This window comes from Epinephelus moara, chromosome 12, assembly GCF_006386435.1.
Source record: "Epinephelus moara isolate mb chromosome 12, YSFRI_EMoa_1.0, whole genome shotgun sequence".
In the NCBI taxonomy this organism is placed as follows: domain Eukaryota; kingdom Metazoa; phylum Chordata; class Actinopteri; order Perciformes; family Serranidae; genus Epinephelus; species Epinephelus moara.
This window is the reverse complement of record NC_065517.1, coordinates 41,551,006-41,567,491: the sequence shown is the minus strand read 5'-3', so window position 1 is coordinate 41,567,491 and position 16,486 is coordinate 41,551,006. Positions and strand designations below refer to the sequence as shown.

At 41.5% G+C, this 16,486-nt stretch overlaps 2 protein-coding genes and 1 long non-coding RNA gene across 8 annotated transcripts in view; 1 reads left to right on the top strand and 2 right to left on the bottom strand.

The window, feature by feature from the left end:
- Positions 1–6,312, top strand: part of ino80 (INO80 complex ATPase subunit) — a 58,691-nt gene extending 52,379 nt beyond the window's left edge. For 4 of the 6 annotated variants that reach the window (XM_050057418.1, XM_050057415.1, XM_050057416.1 and 1 more), the window contains exons 36-37: positions 1,877–2,092; positions 3,804–6,312. In XM_050057418.1, the coding sequence (XP_049913375.1) occupies positions 1,877–2,092; positions 3,804–4,012 (425 nt within the window). In that variant the 3' untranslated portion in view covers positions 4,013–6,312. The remainder of the gene's footprint in view (positions 1–1,876; positions 2,093–3,803) is intronic. The other 2 variants (XM_050057419.1, XM_050057414.1) reach the window with 1 other exon arrangement.
- Positions 1–16,486, bottom strand: part of LOC126398334 (uncharacterized) — a 672,738-nt gene that overhangs the window by 169,440 nt on the left and 486,812 nt on the right. The gene's annotated exons all lie outside the window — the stretch shown is intronic.
- Positions 11,653–13,481, bottom strand: chac1 (ChaC, cation transport regulator homolog 1 (E. coli)). The gene is made up of 3 exons (XM_050057541.1): positions 12,850–13,481; positions 12,663–12,698; positions 11,653–12,528 (listed from the first exon to the last, which is right to left on the bottom strand). Exons 1-3 carry the CDS (start codon positions 13,018–13,020, stop codon positions 12,145–12,147), a joined length of 591 nt encoding a protein of 196 aa, XP_049913498.1. The 5' UTR covers positions 13,021–13,481; the 3' UTR covers positions 11,653–12,144.

The window sequence follows — 16,486 nt, the reverse complement described above, 5'->3', positions numbered from 1 at the left end:
GCTAACAGGGCTAACAGCTAACGGTTAGCCCAGCTAAATGTGCACACAGAAATAGTAATGTTTGTTCAATCATTGTGTTTATAGACTTTACAAACATTGGATTAGTCAAAACAGTGATACAGTGATGTGAAAAATGTGATATATGGCTATAGCTAAAAGCTCTGCTGGTTTTCTGCCCGGAAGTATTTGTAAACAACAAGGCGAATCCCTCTATAGTCCAGCCGGACGGATGAGTCATGGCCTTGTAAAAGATTTAGTTAAGCAAAGCGTCTAAGACTGACTTGTGAGTCTAGATGTGCACAAGCATCTGCAGACTGACTTGTGAGTCTAGATGTGCACAAGCATCTGCATTTGTACAACAGTTAATAGAAATGCCCTCGCTCTGAAATGACGTGTGATTGGCTAAAGTCTTCCATCACAGGCCAGATTTTCTAAACCCTGAAAACAGAGCCAAGGGGAAGTGCAGAGGTCTAGTGTCTCTCAGTCCATTGAATTACAATATCAAAGGCTATGACACCTAAATGAAGCTGCCTACCCCACTCTAAGTAGTTCAGATTAGCTCCACCACGACAACAAAATACTGCTTAATTTAACCCCAAAGTCTAGAATATTGTAAATATAACTAATGCATACATCTGTTTTGCTTCTAAAGGCACATTCTTTTTATACTCTATCACAAGTATTTGGACGCACACTGTCAAAGTGTTCATAGTTAGTGGTTTTCTAATTTTAGATGGTCTCTGTACATTTAATCTGTCACTCTAACAGCTCCAAACATGCCAAATAAAACATAATCTGTGTTATCTATGAGACATTATTATCATGTTTGAATGGTGTTGGAAAAGCAAATCAGTGTGTCTCACATGGAGGTCATAACAGAAGTCTGGCTTGTTATGTTCCCTCCACTATCAGGACTTGTGTTTTAATAGGCTGGCGTCCATTGAGACAAGTGGAGTGTAGCCTCGTATGTGTTATGCAGCTGATTATTCAGATTTATGGGGGTTTTATTTTGCCCTGGACATAATATATTTCAGTATGTTCTGTACTGTGGGATTCAGACAGATAGTGGGCGTATAGTTAATATCGCTGCTGCAGTATATCTGTACTTTGGATGTGCTGTAATAAGGTAATCCCTCTAAATACACGCTGCTTCACTGAAACCCATTTTGGATTTTTGCTGCCATGCTAAGAGGCTCCTGCCAGAGAGATTATTTTTTTAAAAAAAGGAGAAAGTTGGTGCTTTCAGAGATGTGAATGAGGTTATAATGACAGGTTGGAAAGACAGAATGAAGGTTAGAACGAGGGAGCAGTGGGTGAACTTGGACAATTGAGTGAAAAGGGAGGAAGGAGGAGATTAAGGCCTGAAGGGAGGGTACGAGTGAGGGATTTGTGGAGGGTTTTCATCTGTGCCTGGGTGTTAGTGATAGGATAGGCTCATCACCCCCCCAGAGAAGGGTCGAATATACAGAGTTTGGATGGAAACATGGGAAGAAAATGCAGACCAGCGGGGAGCAGAGGGAGTCAGACAGAGGGGGAGAAGGTACTGGAGGGATTAGGCGCATTACCAGTGAGGCTCACACTGGCTCTAATTCTGCAAACATTACGGAAAATGAGAGCAATATTCCAGTTTTTGCTTGAGCCTGTACTTAGCGTAATGATGAGTAATGATGAATGTGTAGTAATTCTTCTATATTACAGTAAAACTCCTATTTCAGTATCTTTGAAGGTCTGGGTCAAGGCCAAACCAGACACAACATCTCTCTCACAGTGCTGTAATGTGTCGTACATGGGGATCAATACATGCTTTACCAAAATAAGTGGTGTACACGTTTCAAATTTTAGTTTTTCTTTGTATGCGTTTGTCTTCCTTCTTCAGGTGTTTCAGCCTCGGAAACAATCAGTCCCGGCAGAGGCAGGTCTGGGCGGAGTCGGGGGCGACCTAAAGGGTCAGGAGGCGGTGCCAAGTCTGGAGGGAAAGGACGTGGGCGCAAGTCAACAGCAGGCAGCGCTGCAGCTATGGCGGGAGCGATGGCGGGGGCAGCAGCTGCATCTGCAGCAGCTTATGCTGCTTACGGTTACAGTGTTTCCAAAGGTTAGTGAATATTGTACTGACAGGCCGTAAAGACCCCAAACACAAAATAACTCTCAGTGATAGACTCTCATATTTTCAAGCACAGGCCTCACGGGCTGCCAAGCACCTACATTTGGTGACTCACATGTAAACTACGGTAAAAACAATACAGAATGTTGCAACCAACATGTTATTGTCATGAATATTTGTGTTAATAAAGATTTAATTGGAAAAGAAAACAATACAGAAAAGGCAAATTTACACAATTTAACACAACCTCAGATTCAGACAACTTTGTTAATCCCCCCAGGGGGCAATTTGTTTGAACAGCTTGGCTTTCACACACACTATAACATAACATACAGGAACATGTAGACACATAAATAGATGAGTAATAATAAAAACAAATATAAAAATGTGTGAAGGAGTTCAGTTCAGTTAATAGACTGATTATCAATGAAAGAGATGAAAGAACAACATAAATCTACGGATAATTGAAAAGACCAATAGCAGAGGGAATAAAAGATTTTGAATATTGGTTTAGTTTTACGAGCAGGTAAAACGTAACGACGCCCTGACGGCAACACAGAAAATTCGCCTGTAAGGACGTGTCCAGACGAAGCTGAAATAGCTGTGGCTCTCTGGAGGATTTCTTAACTGCAATAACCGGTCAAGTCCCGTTGTGTCACTGCGTGATCTTAGAGCAGATTTTAACTGGTTTTCAAACTCCTAAATTTTTTTGCACACATTTGTTGAAATCCATGTTAGTGAGCCCTTCTCCTTCGCCAGGATAATCCATCCACCTGACACGTGTGGCATGTTAAGATTAAACAGCATCATTACTACACAGGTGTGCCTCAGGATGGTCACAATGAAAGGTCACAGGTTTATCCTGAAAACAAGACATTTATTTTGCACTTTGAGCTCTGAAGTTTGGATGAGTAGCACCACATTTTTGGTCAAAGAGTATTCATCTGTAAAGAGGACACATCTCCAGAGTGCCAGACACCATCGAAGTTCAACATGTTCCCCTCATTACGACAAACTACAGTCAGGTCAAGACCCTGCGGATGACGAGTGCAGTTAAGTTTCCCTGAGATGGTTTGTGCAGGACATTCTTTGGTTCTTCAAACCAACTGCTGCATCAGCTGTTCAGTTGGCTCGTCTCAGATGATCTTTCAGGTGAAGAAGCTGGTTACATGTGGTGTGCAGTTGTGTGGTGAGTTGGATGTACTGCCAAACTCTCAGAAATGACACTGAAGACGACTTATAGTAGTGAAATGCACATTCAGTTCACAGCAACAGCTCTAGTGGACATTCCTGCAATCAGCATGCCAGTGACACGCTCCCTCAAACTTAATGACATTTGTGGCATCGTGTTGTGTGATCAAACTGGGGATTTTAGAGCGGCTTTTTATTGGGACCACCCCAAGGCACACCTGTGTAGTAATGTTGCTGTTTAATCAACATCTTGATATGTCACACCTGTCAGGTGGATGGGTTATCTTGGCAAAGGAGAGGTGCTTTTAACAAATGTGTGCACAACATTTGAGAGACATGAGTCCTCTGAGTTCACAGAAAAAGTCTCAAATCTTTTCAGCTTGTAAAAAACGGGAGCAAAAACAAAATGTCAGAGCGTAAAAAATCCTGGTTCTCTCTAGAGTGCAGCATTAAACTGGGACATGCTGTTTCTTTAGAGACTAACCATGCCCGTGTTCATCTCTCCATCCAGCAGGCCTCTCTGCATCCAGCCCCCTGCAGCCTTCCCTGGGCCGGTCTGGTACCAGCCCCGCCTTCAACCCCAGCAGGAGCTCCTCCCCCCAGGCCAAAGGAGGCACCTCCCACCCGAGCCCCCACAGACAGCTGACCCACAGCCACCACCACAGCAGCCACGGCGCAGTCAGGAAGGGCAAAGGCCCCGGTGGACCTGGGGCTCGATAATGCACTCATACGCACTGTACACACGTGAATGTGCCCTCACACACGCACAACTGACTCAGTATAGGACGCACACACACACACACACACACACACACACACACACATGACTGACCTACTCTCACTGTGACGCCCTACACCTAAACTAATAGGGAATACAGTATAAAAAAATGTAACAGAGGCTCACTACCTGGAGGACCATGCTGCGTCTGCTGGCTCAGCAACTAAAGAGACCCTCTTCACACACACACACACACACACACACACACACACACTCATTCGAAGGTACAGTCCCTACCAGCCTCCACATTACTTGGTTCCATTTTATTTTAACGTGTCCGGGTCCGTGGACAGAATCTGCCTTGAGTATTTTTGTTTGCATCGTGACGAGAGTATTTCCAAGTGCTTTTCGAGAAGACGGACTGTACTTTTTATACTTGTGACAGGAAACTCTTTTGATTTGCTACCGAGCTGCGATGTTACAACAAAGATATGAACCAACACATGTAGCTCAAAGGGCTTTGAAATGTTTGCCAGTTTAGGGAGGCAAAGGAGTTTCTGTCAAAATGCACTGAGCCACGTCTTCCGTTTATTTTTGGTGTTATTGTTGCTCATACATGTTCTTTAGGGTATTTAATTGTTGTGTAGATATGCTCAGTGCAAACTGGTGGATGATTCTGCATTTCACAGAGCTTAAAGGAACACTTCACCCTCTAAATGATCATTTGTATATCAGTTACTCATCCCTTGTTGTGCTGAATCTGTGAAGAAAACTGTTTTTCTGACATGCCTCTGATAGAACGAAGAATCCAAAAAATGGAGAACATTTGTAATGAATTGAAGTCATAGGGGTCCATGTTTAACAACAGCAAAACTGTATCAAAACATCTGTTTGTAAACTTAAACATGACTCTTGCAGTATAATCCAAGTCTCCTTTATCCAGTCGTATGCTCAGTACCTCCCAAACACATCCAGTTTTACTAAAAAGTCTCTTCAAAGCCAAACTCCATTTACAAAAACAAGTAATTTTACCTCACTGAACACAGGAGCTGCTGGTCTACCGCTGCCTTGATTTGTTGGTTTGTTTGTGTTGTTGTGTGACTTCGGTGAATCCAAACTAACCCTTTAACACACCAGAGTCACACAATAACACAAACAAACTGCAAATCAAGGCAGTGGTAGACCAGCAGCTTCTGTGTTCAGTGCGGTAAAATTGCTGTTATTGTCAAAGGAGTCTGGCTTTGTAGAGAGCATGGATAAGTTTCACTCTATGTTCAGTTTCCTGTCAGAAAGGACTGTCTGTTTGGGAAGTACTGAGCACACGACTGGATAAATGAGACTTAGATTATACTGCACAAGCTGTGTGAGAGTTTATAAACAAATGTTTTATATAGTTTTGCTGTTGTTAAATGCAAACTGTTTACTTAAATTCACGAAGAAATGTCCCTGTTTTTGGATTCTTCGTTCACTGTGAGAGCATGCAACCAAACCTAAGTTTCCTACCTGAATTCAGCGTAACACAGGGTGAGTAACTGATACACAAATGGTCATTTGGGGGCTGATGTATACTTTAATGTGAACCCATACCTTACCAACCCAGACTTTACCAAACAATACGTCGACAGCTTTTCTACTAAAGCTCCTATTTTTGTAATAAAAGATGCGAGTACCCATATCAACATGGCAGGTCTTAACATTTTAGTCAATAAAGTGTATGCCCGTACAGATGACAATGAAAATGATATATTTTTTGTCCAATATGGGAAAATGAATGAATGAATGATGTGACAATATTCCAAAATGAGGGGTACTGGTTGATCCGGCTATGCTGCTAACAGTAAATTTATGAATTCACTCAGATTATTTGGTTGTCTAATATTTAAGTTATTTGAGTTATGTTTAAAAAAAAAAAAAGGGCAATTTGTGATAATTGCGACTGGGATATTCACCTGTTAAACAGTGTAAAATTGTACTGAAGCCATTTTTATTTTTCAGAAATTGTTTTTTTGTGACAGTTCTCTTTGATGTCATTGATGTTTTAGGAAGGAAAAAAACAAGGTTTGCATCAGTGTCCTGAGTTGAGCACTACATCTGTTCTAGGTTTGTTTGTTTTGTGTTTATAGTGTGATTAAAATATGATGTTCTATATTGATGATGTACATAATGATGAGAGCGACATTTCCTCTGGCTTTTCCCTCATTTGCCTGTCTATTTTTATAGGTCATGTGTACATACGAAGAAAATGCATTTGCCGTTTTACTAACAGGAGGAGCCAACTGAAAATAAAAGAGTGCTAAATCTGCCTCGTCTGCTCATTTTGAATTATTTTATCAGAATCAATATACCTGTATTGTTAACTGGACAGTAGTGGCTCCATCATTCATCCCTAAGGACGGATAAAATAACGCAAACCTGAACGATATGAAGAAGAATACGTTACTGCTTCATAGAGGAATACTTCAACCACAAATTAGCCATTGCATATCAGTGTCTCCACGTTGTATTGAATTCGGGAAGAAAACTTTGTTTTTCACGCATGCCTCCACAATGAACGAAGAATCCAAAAACAGAAAAAAAATTATTTATTGGAGTAAAAAGGTACAGCATTTAAAAACAGTAAAACCTTATGCAAACGTCCTTTTACAAACTCACACAATTCATGCAGTATAATCCAAGTCTCATTTATCCAGTTGTATGCTTAGAACTTCCGAAACACACTAAAACCTGTGTCTGAAACTGAACTGAAAGTGAAAACCGACAGAAAGTTACACTCAGCAGCCACTTTATTAGGTACACCTGTTCAGCTGCTCATCAATCAGTCAAACGTGGCAGCAGCTCACTGTAGTTAGTCATGTAGACGTGGTGAAGACGAGCTGCTGAGGTTCAAACGGAGCATCAGAATGATGAAGAAAGGTGATTGAAGTGACTTTGAACGTGGCATGGTTGTTGGTGCCAGACGGGCTGGTCTGAGTATTTACTGGGATGTTCAGCACAACCATCTCTAGGGTTTACAGAGGATGGTCCCAAAAAGAGAAAATATCCAGTGAGCCAAAATGCCTTGTTGATGCCAGAGGTCAGAGGAGAATGGCCAGACTGGTTCAAGATGATAGAAAGGCAACAGGAAGTCAAATAAGCACTGGTTCCAACCAAGGTGTGCAGAAGACCATCTCTGAAGCAACAACACCTTGTCCAACCTTGAAGCAGATGGGCTACAGCAGCAGAAGACCACACCAGGTGCCACTCCTGTCAGCTAACAACAGGAAACTGAGGCTACAATTCACACGGGTTTTCTCACCAAAACTGGACAATAGAAGATTGGAAAAACCACATTCAGATGGAAGCATGGATCCATCCTGCCTTGTATCAACGCTTCAGGCTGCTGCTGGTGGTGTAATGGTGTGGGGGAGATTTTCTTAGTACCAACTGAGCATGGTTTAAACACCACAGCCTACCTGAGTATTGTTGCTGAGCGTGTCCATCCCTTTATGACCACAGTGTACCCATCTTCTGATGGCTACTTCCAGCAGGATAACGCACCATGTCACAAAGCTCACATCATCTCAAACATGACAATGAGTTCACTGTACTCCAATGGCCTCCACAGTCACCAGATCTCAGTCCAATAGAGCACCTTTGGGATGTGCTGGAACGGGAGATTCTCGTCATGGATATCCAACCATAAACCAGCAGTTCTTGTGTTTTGCAAGATAAAATTACTTAATTACTTAAACTCACAAGTGAAAAACACGTCATGAGACCATTTTAGTTTCCTCTATTGTTCCTGGGTCCAGGTTTTGTGTTGAGACTATCTGTGGCTTTCTGAGACCATATTTTTGTGGTCTTTGGCTCCCAACACACCTGCAATCAGCTTTTTAAAATGTTGACACACTAAGATTGGTGCTTGAGACGTAACAGACGTCAAGGTCAAACCTCTTCACCAGGCCTGCAAAGCAAAACCACATCTTTCACTTTTTATTCAGTTTGTAATTCAACATCACACTTTTTTTTTCTTTGCAAAATACCGCACACACTTCTCTATATTAAACACTCACAAATAGCATTTTGAATAAAAGTCTAATTTGGAGGGCCTCTGTGTGCACCCACAGGTCACCCACAGGTCACCCACAGGTCACTCACAGGTCACCCACAGGTCACATCCAGCAGTAATGTCATTTACTCTCAGCATTAAAAAAAAACACTACATTTAAAAAATCCAACTGTAGTTTGTCCAGAAACAACGTCCCTGTGACTGAGGATAATCTACAGACCTCTCTGCGGACGGTTTTTATTGGAACTACTTTCTATTGAGAAAATGTTCTCTATGGAAACTGTTGAGACCTCAGTGATTGGGACATTGTTTTTGGAAGGACATGTTGCTATTCAGTTTTCCTAATGTAGTTATTTAATGCTCTGAGCAGTAAATTCCTTTCAGCTCTGTTAGATCAGGAGATGGAGGTGGAAAAAAGATGGCTTTTTATAATTTGGGTGAACTGTATGAAAGCAAGTCAGAGACATTACGTGTATTTGAAGTTTAACAGCCACTGCATAGTTAATACTGACATTTAAACACCAATGAATTCATAGCATTAAAAAAGTTTTTGGAAAACCATGTATCTGATTGTTTTTTGTTTTTTGTTCCTAATTGTTGTTCCGTTCTTGAATTAAAATTTCTTGATCTGCAATTTCAAAAGTTGAAAGTTAATAGATGTTTTTTCAGTGTTCACAGATTCAGATCCAAACTTTCAAGTTTGTGAATTTAAAAAGAAACAAATCAGGTTGCATGAGTGATGGTACAGAAACATTCAGGCTGGACTGCCTGATCCTGTTCAAGATGTTACTACTTGAAAATTTTCAACTTGAATTTTTGAATCTGAATTCCACCAATAGAATTTGACTGATGTTCTATTTTTTTTATTATTTCAGCTTCAATTGTAGGATCTCAATTTGAACCATCAACTTTCAGCAACCTGAATCTTTTAATTTAATTTAATTTAATTTAATTTAATTTAATTTTGTTTAATTTAATTATATTTAATTGTATTTTCATTTATTTATTTTGTTTTGGGGTTTTTTTTTTGTTCTGAATTTGTAACAATTGAAAAAAAAACTATAAACTCTCATATTTCGAAATTTAGGTTAAATTTGATGCTGAAATTCAATCGGTCAAATTGAGATCCAAAAATAAAAACTCAAACTGAGCATCAGTCTGATCCAAAAATTCAAGTCCAATCGAATGTCAGCATCAAATTTCACCTAAATCTTTTTATTTATTTCAAAAGCTGAAAGTTTATAGATTTTTTTCAATGTTCACAAATTCAGAACCAGAAACCAAAAAAAAGGTAAAAAAAGATTCAGGTTGCTGAAATTCGATGGGTCAAATTGAGATCCAAAAACTCAAACATTCGGGTCACCATCAGTCAAATTCTAGTGGTGAAATTCAGATTTAAAAATTCAAGTAAGTTTTGGATCTGAATTTGTGAACACTCTAAATATATATTCATACTCAGCTTTTGAAATTACTAATAAATAATTTCAAAGAGGTGAATTCTGAACAAATAAATTCAGATGGTTTTCACAGTAAAATATTTTAATGCTATAGTACTCAATGGCTGTTAACTTTCAAATATACTTATGTTTCTTATTGGCTTCCACAGAACTGACCCTTTGATATATATATATATATATATATATATACATATACATAATGAGGTCCTGACGTGTTTTATATTTTGTGGGTTTTAAAGGTCCAAACACTCAATCCTCTGAAGTGCACCTGAACTCATGTCCGTATATTTTCACATGGTTTGGTGGGAGGCCGGTCAGATTTCATCTCGATGAGCAGCATGTTCTTCCTGGTGCACTCTGACATGACCACCGAGCAGACTGTAAACACAGGACTTCCAGGTCTGGGCTTGTTCCCGGCCGGCGGTTATATAAGCCTCTGCAACTAGATAGACTCTTGACTTGAACCGCGTCCAAGGTACAAACTGCTCCAGCCAACGTTTGGGAGTGCCCGATGTATGTTTGTATATGTGTACACTGTTCCAGCAGCCAGGTTTACTGAGTTATCTGGGTAACGCTGCCAAGCACAGACTGTAAACACATCAGACCTGGAGCAGGGACTCAGGGAAGTTATCAAGGAACCTGCTGCATGGAGCAAACCTCTGACCTTGGATAGTTGTGTTCTCTAATGTGGCACCTGTGTATTTAATCAGTGTCATCACAGGCTGTGACCTTATGTTTCCGTCTCAGACTGTTTAATTCTCAGCAGGACTGTGACCTATACAGAATTTGGTGGAGCGGGTTCACTGCCTCCACTCAAAGTGTTTCTTAAAGGCTTAACGAGGTTAGTATTCAGTCATTCTTTAAAGGGACACTTCGCAGGAATTACAGGTTACTGCTGGTAAACAGTGCTGCCAGCCTTACATTCACTTTGGAAAGAAAAAATTAACTTCATGCACTCATGTGTGGAGGAGGAACAAATGATTTGACTGAAACACCGACTGATGACTTCGGCCTTTCTGGTCTTTCCACAGATGGATATCGACACATCACACTGCGCTGTTCTCCAGATACACTTAAAACTCCCTTGTACGCACAGCGATAAAAAGGCTCTACGCTGAGGTTTGTTTGGATTAAACTAAATTAAATTACATTTTTAGGTAGAGTTTAAGAATCAAAATAAAATTGAAAATTCATTCATAACTTTCTGTATAGGCCCAGTTGAATATTATAATAACAATGTGCGGTTATCACTAAATCCATCGGCACACCTGGATCAACCTCTGGCCTAGGTGTTATTTGCACTGAGGACACATCATCACCACTTCATTGAGATGGCCAACTTTGTCTCCATCACTTCTTGGAAGCATAAATGAAAAATGAATTAAAATGAGTGTGTCATTGATGTGAACAGGTGCTACATGAACATATAAAGAGGTCCCTTACTATGACAATAACCTCCTAAGCCCTATGATCAGCTGTTATGGCAAGGCTTAACTATACAGACCAGTGAGCAGTGATAACTAACATGTCTTTGGGGTCATCGGGTGGGAACCTCCTTTCACCAGTGTGTCGTCTAGTTGGTCCCACGACACCTCCAGGAGGCTAGACAGTGATCTCTGGCGTCCCAGAGACACTCCCCTAATGCCAGGTCTCACTGCTCCCCACACCAACCCAACAACCTCCTTTACCTTACTTACACATGGCTTTCTCAGCCTGAACAGCACTGCCACCTTCAACCAAACCCAGTATGATATAATGTGGTCAGGCTGTCAGGCGTTCTGTGTTGCTTTCACAAACTGATCCTCTTGTAGATCAACTTTTCATTTTTATTCACTGAGCGCTGATCCTCTCTCTAGAGCACAAACTTGTGTTTTTTGAATTCTGTTATATTTTTATACCTTGAATTGTCACTTACTGCTCGCATTTTGTTTGTTGTTTACATCAAAGACATCACCATATATTGGATTGATGCTCACTATTTCCTGTGGGAGGAAGTGTCACCAACCAATCAATGTTAAAACAAGACCTACACCCTTGTAGTAACCCCGGCTGTGCCCCTTTGAAGCTCCTTTTCCCCCCAACCTGCCGTATTTATCTACTCACCTAGCGACTGTAGGAACAAACAACAGAATCAGACTTCTTTTAACTTTTTATTAGTGTTTCCAACTGGATGAAAAGTTGCCACAAGCAACTTTTTAAACAGGTTTGTTCTTTAAAAATAAAAAATAATCACAGCAGCTATTTGGTGAATGGAAACAGGTTCAAGCACCACAGTTACTCGCTGCACCGTCTGAATGGACTGGACGGAATCTCAACTGTGCAAACAAATAAAAACATTGGTGTGCACAGATGTTTACAGTCAGGAACAGTTCAGACACCCAACACTTTGTAACCACCGTACTAACATGTGCTGAGTAACATTACAGTGTGAACATGAGGTCATGCTTCACAACAACAAAACCCTCCACTCACTAACATGCTTCCCTCTGATATCACTGCAACAGCATTCAGTGATTCACGTACACTGGTTGGTCAGAAGCAAGATTTCACAACATAAAACATAGATGGACGAACATGACAGATGAAAAGCCTCATCCACTATTCACGCTCCTGAGACAAAGGGTACGAGCTACTGGGCTGCTAACAGATAGGACACCACGGTCAGCGCCGCCGCCTCGATGGAGTACAGGTGATGGTCTTCCACCTGCGGGCAGCTGCTCCTCATGAACTCGGCCAGCCGGAGCAGATACTCCAGGTTGTGGCCCGTCTTCCCTCTGCACACTGCGATCTGGACACCGATCGCCTCCGGGCTGGCCGGCCCCAGGTACAGGGCGTTGTCAGAGGTGGCGATGTACACGAGCGCCTGAACTGGAGGCTGATCTCCTCCCTCAGGGAAGAAATCCACCATTTTGGTGATGTAGCCACCGCAGACCGTCTCACGCACGTTGAGGTACTTCAGGGACTCTTCGATCTGAGAGCCTGTCACCTCAAACGCCACGCCCCAGGTGCTCTCCTGTGAGAAGACAAACACATCATGAGTGATCATGTAGAGGGGGAGTACACTGAATTTTCCCCAAGCCTGGAAACTCCCCTGCAGTTTCTACAGCATCACTAACAAACCAATAGGAAGTAGAGCTTTCCACTTACGTCATCATCTTCAATCAGCGTCACCACTCTTCCGGGCTGCAGAGAGAGAGGAAGAGAAATAGGTCACGTCATGGACAACGCCTGATCCGAGCCACAGCTGACACACAGCTGGCCGAGTCACAGTAAGCACACGAACATCATGTAAAGTTACCAAGCTAATATTAAGCTAACACATTTAGCATCTCACCATCTCGTCGCTGCCGCGGTGAAAGTTGTCTCCGTGCCAGAAGCGTCTCTTGTAGCCTTGAATGTAACCGACCTGGCTCCTCTTGTACTTGAAGTCCGGCTTCCACACCAGCGACCCGTACCCGAAGATCCACAGGCTGCTCTTCCCGCTGATGATGTCTTGAGGCTTCATAGTGTTGACGACGTTCAAATGAATCGATGAAATTTCGACGTATGGGATTAGTTAAGGGGGACTAGCTAGCTAGCGTTAGCTTCCTCCGGTCCAGGAGCAGCGGTACCGGCTGGCTCGCAGGTATACCGCGGACGGTATTCGAGCCCAACTGCTTGGCAGTTGCGAAGATGGAGTGTCGGTGGGTTTGCCTTGCACTATGCATCGCCATTGCATTACAGGTGCCGCATTATGCCTTAAAAATCCATGGCAGCCGCTTTGGCCTTCGACTAACGGGGAAAAATCAAAACCGGTTTCGGCCAGCTGCTTCGCTGCCGTGACGACACGAAATTAAAGTTTAAGAATGAAAAGATCGAGGTTTGATGAAGTGATGAAGGCGTTTCAAACACCCGGTGGTTGAATCTTCTCCCGGTCAGGAAGCGGCAGTGATTTGAAGCGTTACCCCGATAACATGGCGCAGCGGCGCTTTCGCCTTTATACAGTCCTGAGCAGGTGGGCGAGTCCCTGACAGTGTTTCGACCAATCATATTTAAGAAGATCCCGCCCTCTAGCACATTTCATCCAATTAGATTTCGGTGCGCCGAATAAGGCGGGATTATACTCCATTCCGATCACATCATTGGCTCATTTTTAACCTGATACGCACAACCATCTTTCAATCTGATTGGCCAATGATCTGCCACTCTAACTGACTCAGTTTATGATTGGCTGCCTGTGTTGTCACTCTCTGTATATATTTCAATATAGCTCGGAGCTGAGCTGGCTGATGCAACTTCACACTGCATTTCAGGCCCATAGCAGCAGCACAGCAACATACCAAGACATTGCATCAGACTGGAGGCCTATATAAGTGGATGTTTAGTATTTCACAAGATGTTCCACAAAGAAAATCAAAAAATTCAAAATATGTATATTTGAGGTTAGACATAACACATTAAATAGATATTTCTGCGTGTGGGAAAAACATGGGCGTCACACAGTGCTGATGGAAATCACTCTGGACATATACTGTATGTAGAACCCTCATATGGATGTTTAAATGAGCCGAGGCAAGCGTGGGTTTTAATTTAGTCTCACAGCTCAAAGAGCGGCCGTCATGACAGAGGTCACTGAGGATCCCTCAACACCATCTCATCCATAGGATAAAATAAGATGGACCTGTATTTATCCAGAGGGAAATTGCTGTGCAGCAGTTGCAGTGCAAAGTTAAATGAGTGCAGATGCAATGCATGCAATATAAATGGCTTAACATAAAGCAGAACAGCAATGTAAAACAGGTATCAAATACAATACAAAGCAAATTTCAAACTAGATATAAAGGGACAAAACAGAATGGGGGGGGGGGGGGGGTCAATGGGTACTTTTCTTTTTAAATTTGCTGTATCCTGTTATCACAGTTTTTGTTTTGTGTTTACACTTCCAGCAGGTTGGGTCATTTTGACAGGTCACACGCTATCAGCTGCAGGGGCGTGTTATCAGACAATGGGCCCCTGGGCACAGATTTGCAAAAGGCCCCCTCATCTCTCCTACACAGGAGCAGGACACACACACTTATAGTTGTTTAGCCTCTCTTTGAGGTCATAATGTATTTGCAGTGTCGTTTTTTTCTGTAGTATATCTGTGAAGTACTTTTGTGTCTATTTCTAGTAGTTTCGTGGGTGTTTGGGGTAATTTTGTGTTTGTTATATTGAAGTAATTCTGTGTCCCTCTGATGTAGTTTGATGACTATTTTAGTGGTTTTGTGTCTCTGTCGTAGTTTTGTTTTTTCTTTAGGTCATTTTGTCTCTCTGATGTAATTTTATGTCTATTTTGGTCATTTCGTGTTTCACTATAGTTGTTATGTGTTTCTTTTAGGTCATGTGTCTCTCTGATGTAATTTTATGTCTCTTTCGGTCGGTGGTGTGTCTCAATGCCATAGATTTGTATCTCTTTGAGCTAATTTTAGCTCTCTTTTGGTTGTTTTGTGTCCCTTTGTAGTCGTTTTTTGTCTCTTTGAGTTAATTTTGGATCTTTTTGTAGTTGTTTTGTTTCTCTTTGTAGTCATATTGAGTCTCTTTGAGGTAATTTTGTATCCGTGGTGTAATTTAATGTCTTCTTTGGTCATTTTGTATCTCCTAGTAGTCGTTTTGTGTCTCTGAGTTAATTTTGGATCTTTTTTTGGTTGTTTTCAGTCTCTTTGAGGTAAGTTTTTTCTCTTTGAGATTATTGTGTGTCTTTCATGGTCATTTTGTGTCTCTTTCAGGTAATTTGGGGTCCTTCTTTGGTTGTTTTGTGTCTCTTAGGAGTTGTATAGTGTCTCTGAGGTTATTTTTTTCTCTTTGAGATTATTTTGTGTCTTTTTTGGTCATTTTTTAGGTTATTTAGGGTACTTCTGTAGTCGTCTTGTGTCTCTTTGAGGTAATGTATCTGTGCGGTAATTCTGTGTTTCTCTTGGTGGTTTTGTGTCTCTTTGAGTCAATTTTGGGTCTTTTTTTGGTTGTTTTGTGTTTCTGTGCAGTGGTATTGTGTCTCTTTGAGATTATTTTGCATCTTTTTTGGTCAAATTGTTTTCTTTGCAGTCGTTTTGTGTCTCTTTTAGGTAATTTGGAGTCTTTTTTTCGGTCATATTGTGTCTCTTTGAGGTAATGTATTATCTGTGAGGTAATTTTGTGTCTTTTTTGGTGGTTTTGTGTCTCTTTGAGGTAATTTTGGGTCTTTTTTGGTCAATTTGTGTTTCTTTGCAGTTGTTTTGTGTCTTTTTGGAGGGATAGAGTCCCATATTGTCCTTTTATGTCTCTTTGTGGTTGTTTTGCACCTATTTGTAGTTATTTTGTGTCCCTTTGCAGTTCCTTTACATCTCTTTGTTGTTATTTTGACTCTCTCCTGGTCAGTACGTGTGAACTTGCAGGTGAGGGCCAGGTGGGCCCCTCACACTTTGGGCACTTGGGCCTGTGCCCAGCAGGCCTGTTCAATAACCCACTCCTGATTGGCTGGCTCACCAGAGCGCCAGCCTTTCATCATTGGAAATTTTGCTCTTGCAGAATTGTTAGTGTTGTGACCACACACTGTTCAAACACTTCAGTCAACAAACATGTTAATCTGGCAGCCAGTACAGACCCATCCAGGGACAGGACTGGGTGATTTCTTAGTTTGATAACAACCTCAGGTTTGGACTGTGTGTGGGCAACTCATGCGTGCTTCTAATAAACGCAATACTTGGAAAAAATGTTAAAATAGCAGAAGTAATAATCAAAATGCTGAAACACTGTCCACTGCAGAGACTCAACGAGAGAGCAGAGCGATCAGAGAGATGGCAGACCTGATCAAATGTACAAAAATGCCCACCCCTCCTGCTGGATCTGATATACTGTAATAGCAGAGGCTCATCTGTGCTCAATAGATAGATTATCTATAAATAGCTGGCATTATCTGCCTTGATAAGAGGCCAGACAACTGTATCAGCTCTTCATCAATCTAAAGCACCACACAA

What these genes read in the sequence shown, in the direction of transcription:
- chac1 (XM_050057541.1), bottom strand. Translation starts at nt 13,020, where the DNA reads ATGAAGCCTCAAGACATCATCAGCGGGAAGAGCAGCCTGTGGATCTTC. An exon ending in ACCGCGGCAGCGACGAGATG is followed by an intron (nt 12,699 to 12,849) that starts GTGAGATGCTAA and finishes CTCTCTCTGCAG; the next exon opens with CCCGGAAGAGTGGTGACGCT. An exon ending in CGCTGATTGAAGATGATGAC is followed by an intron (nt 12,529 to 12,662) that starts GTAAGTGGAAAG and finishes GTCTTCTCACAG; the next exon opens with GAGAGCACCTGGGGCGTGGC.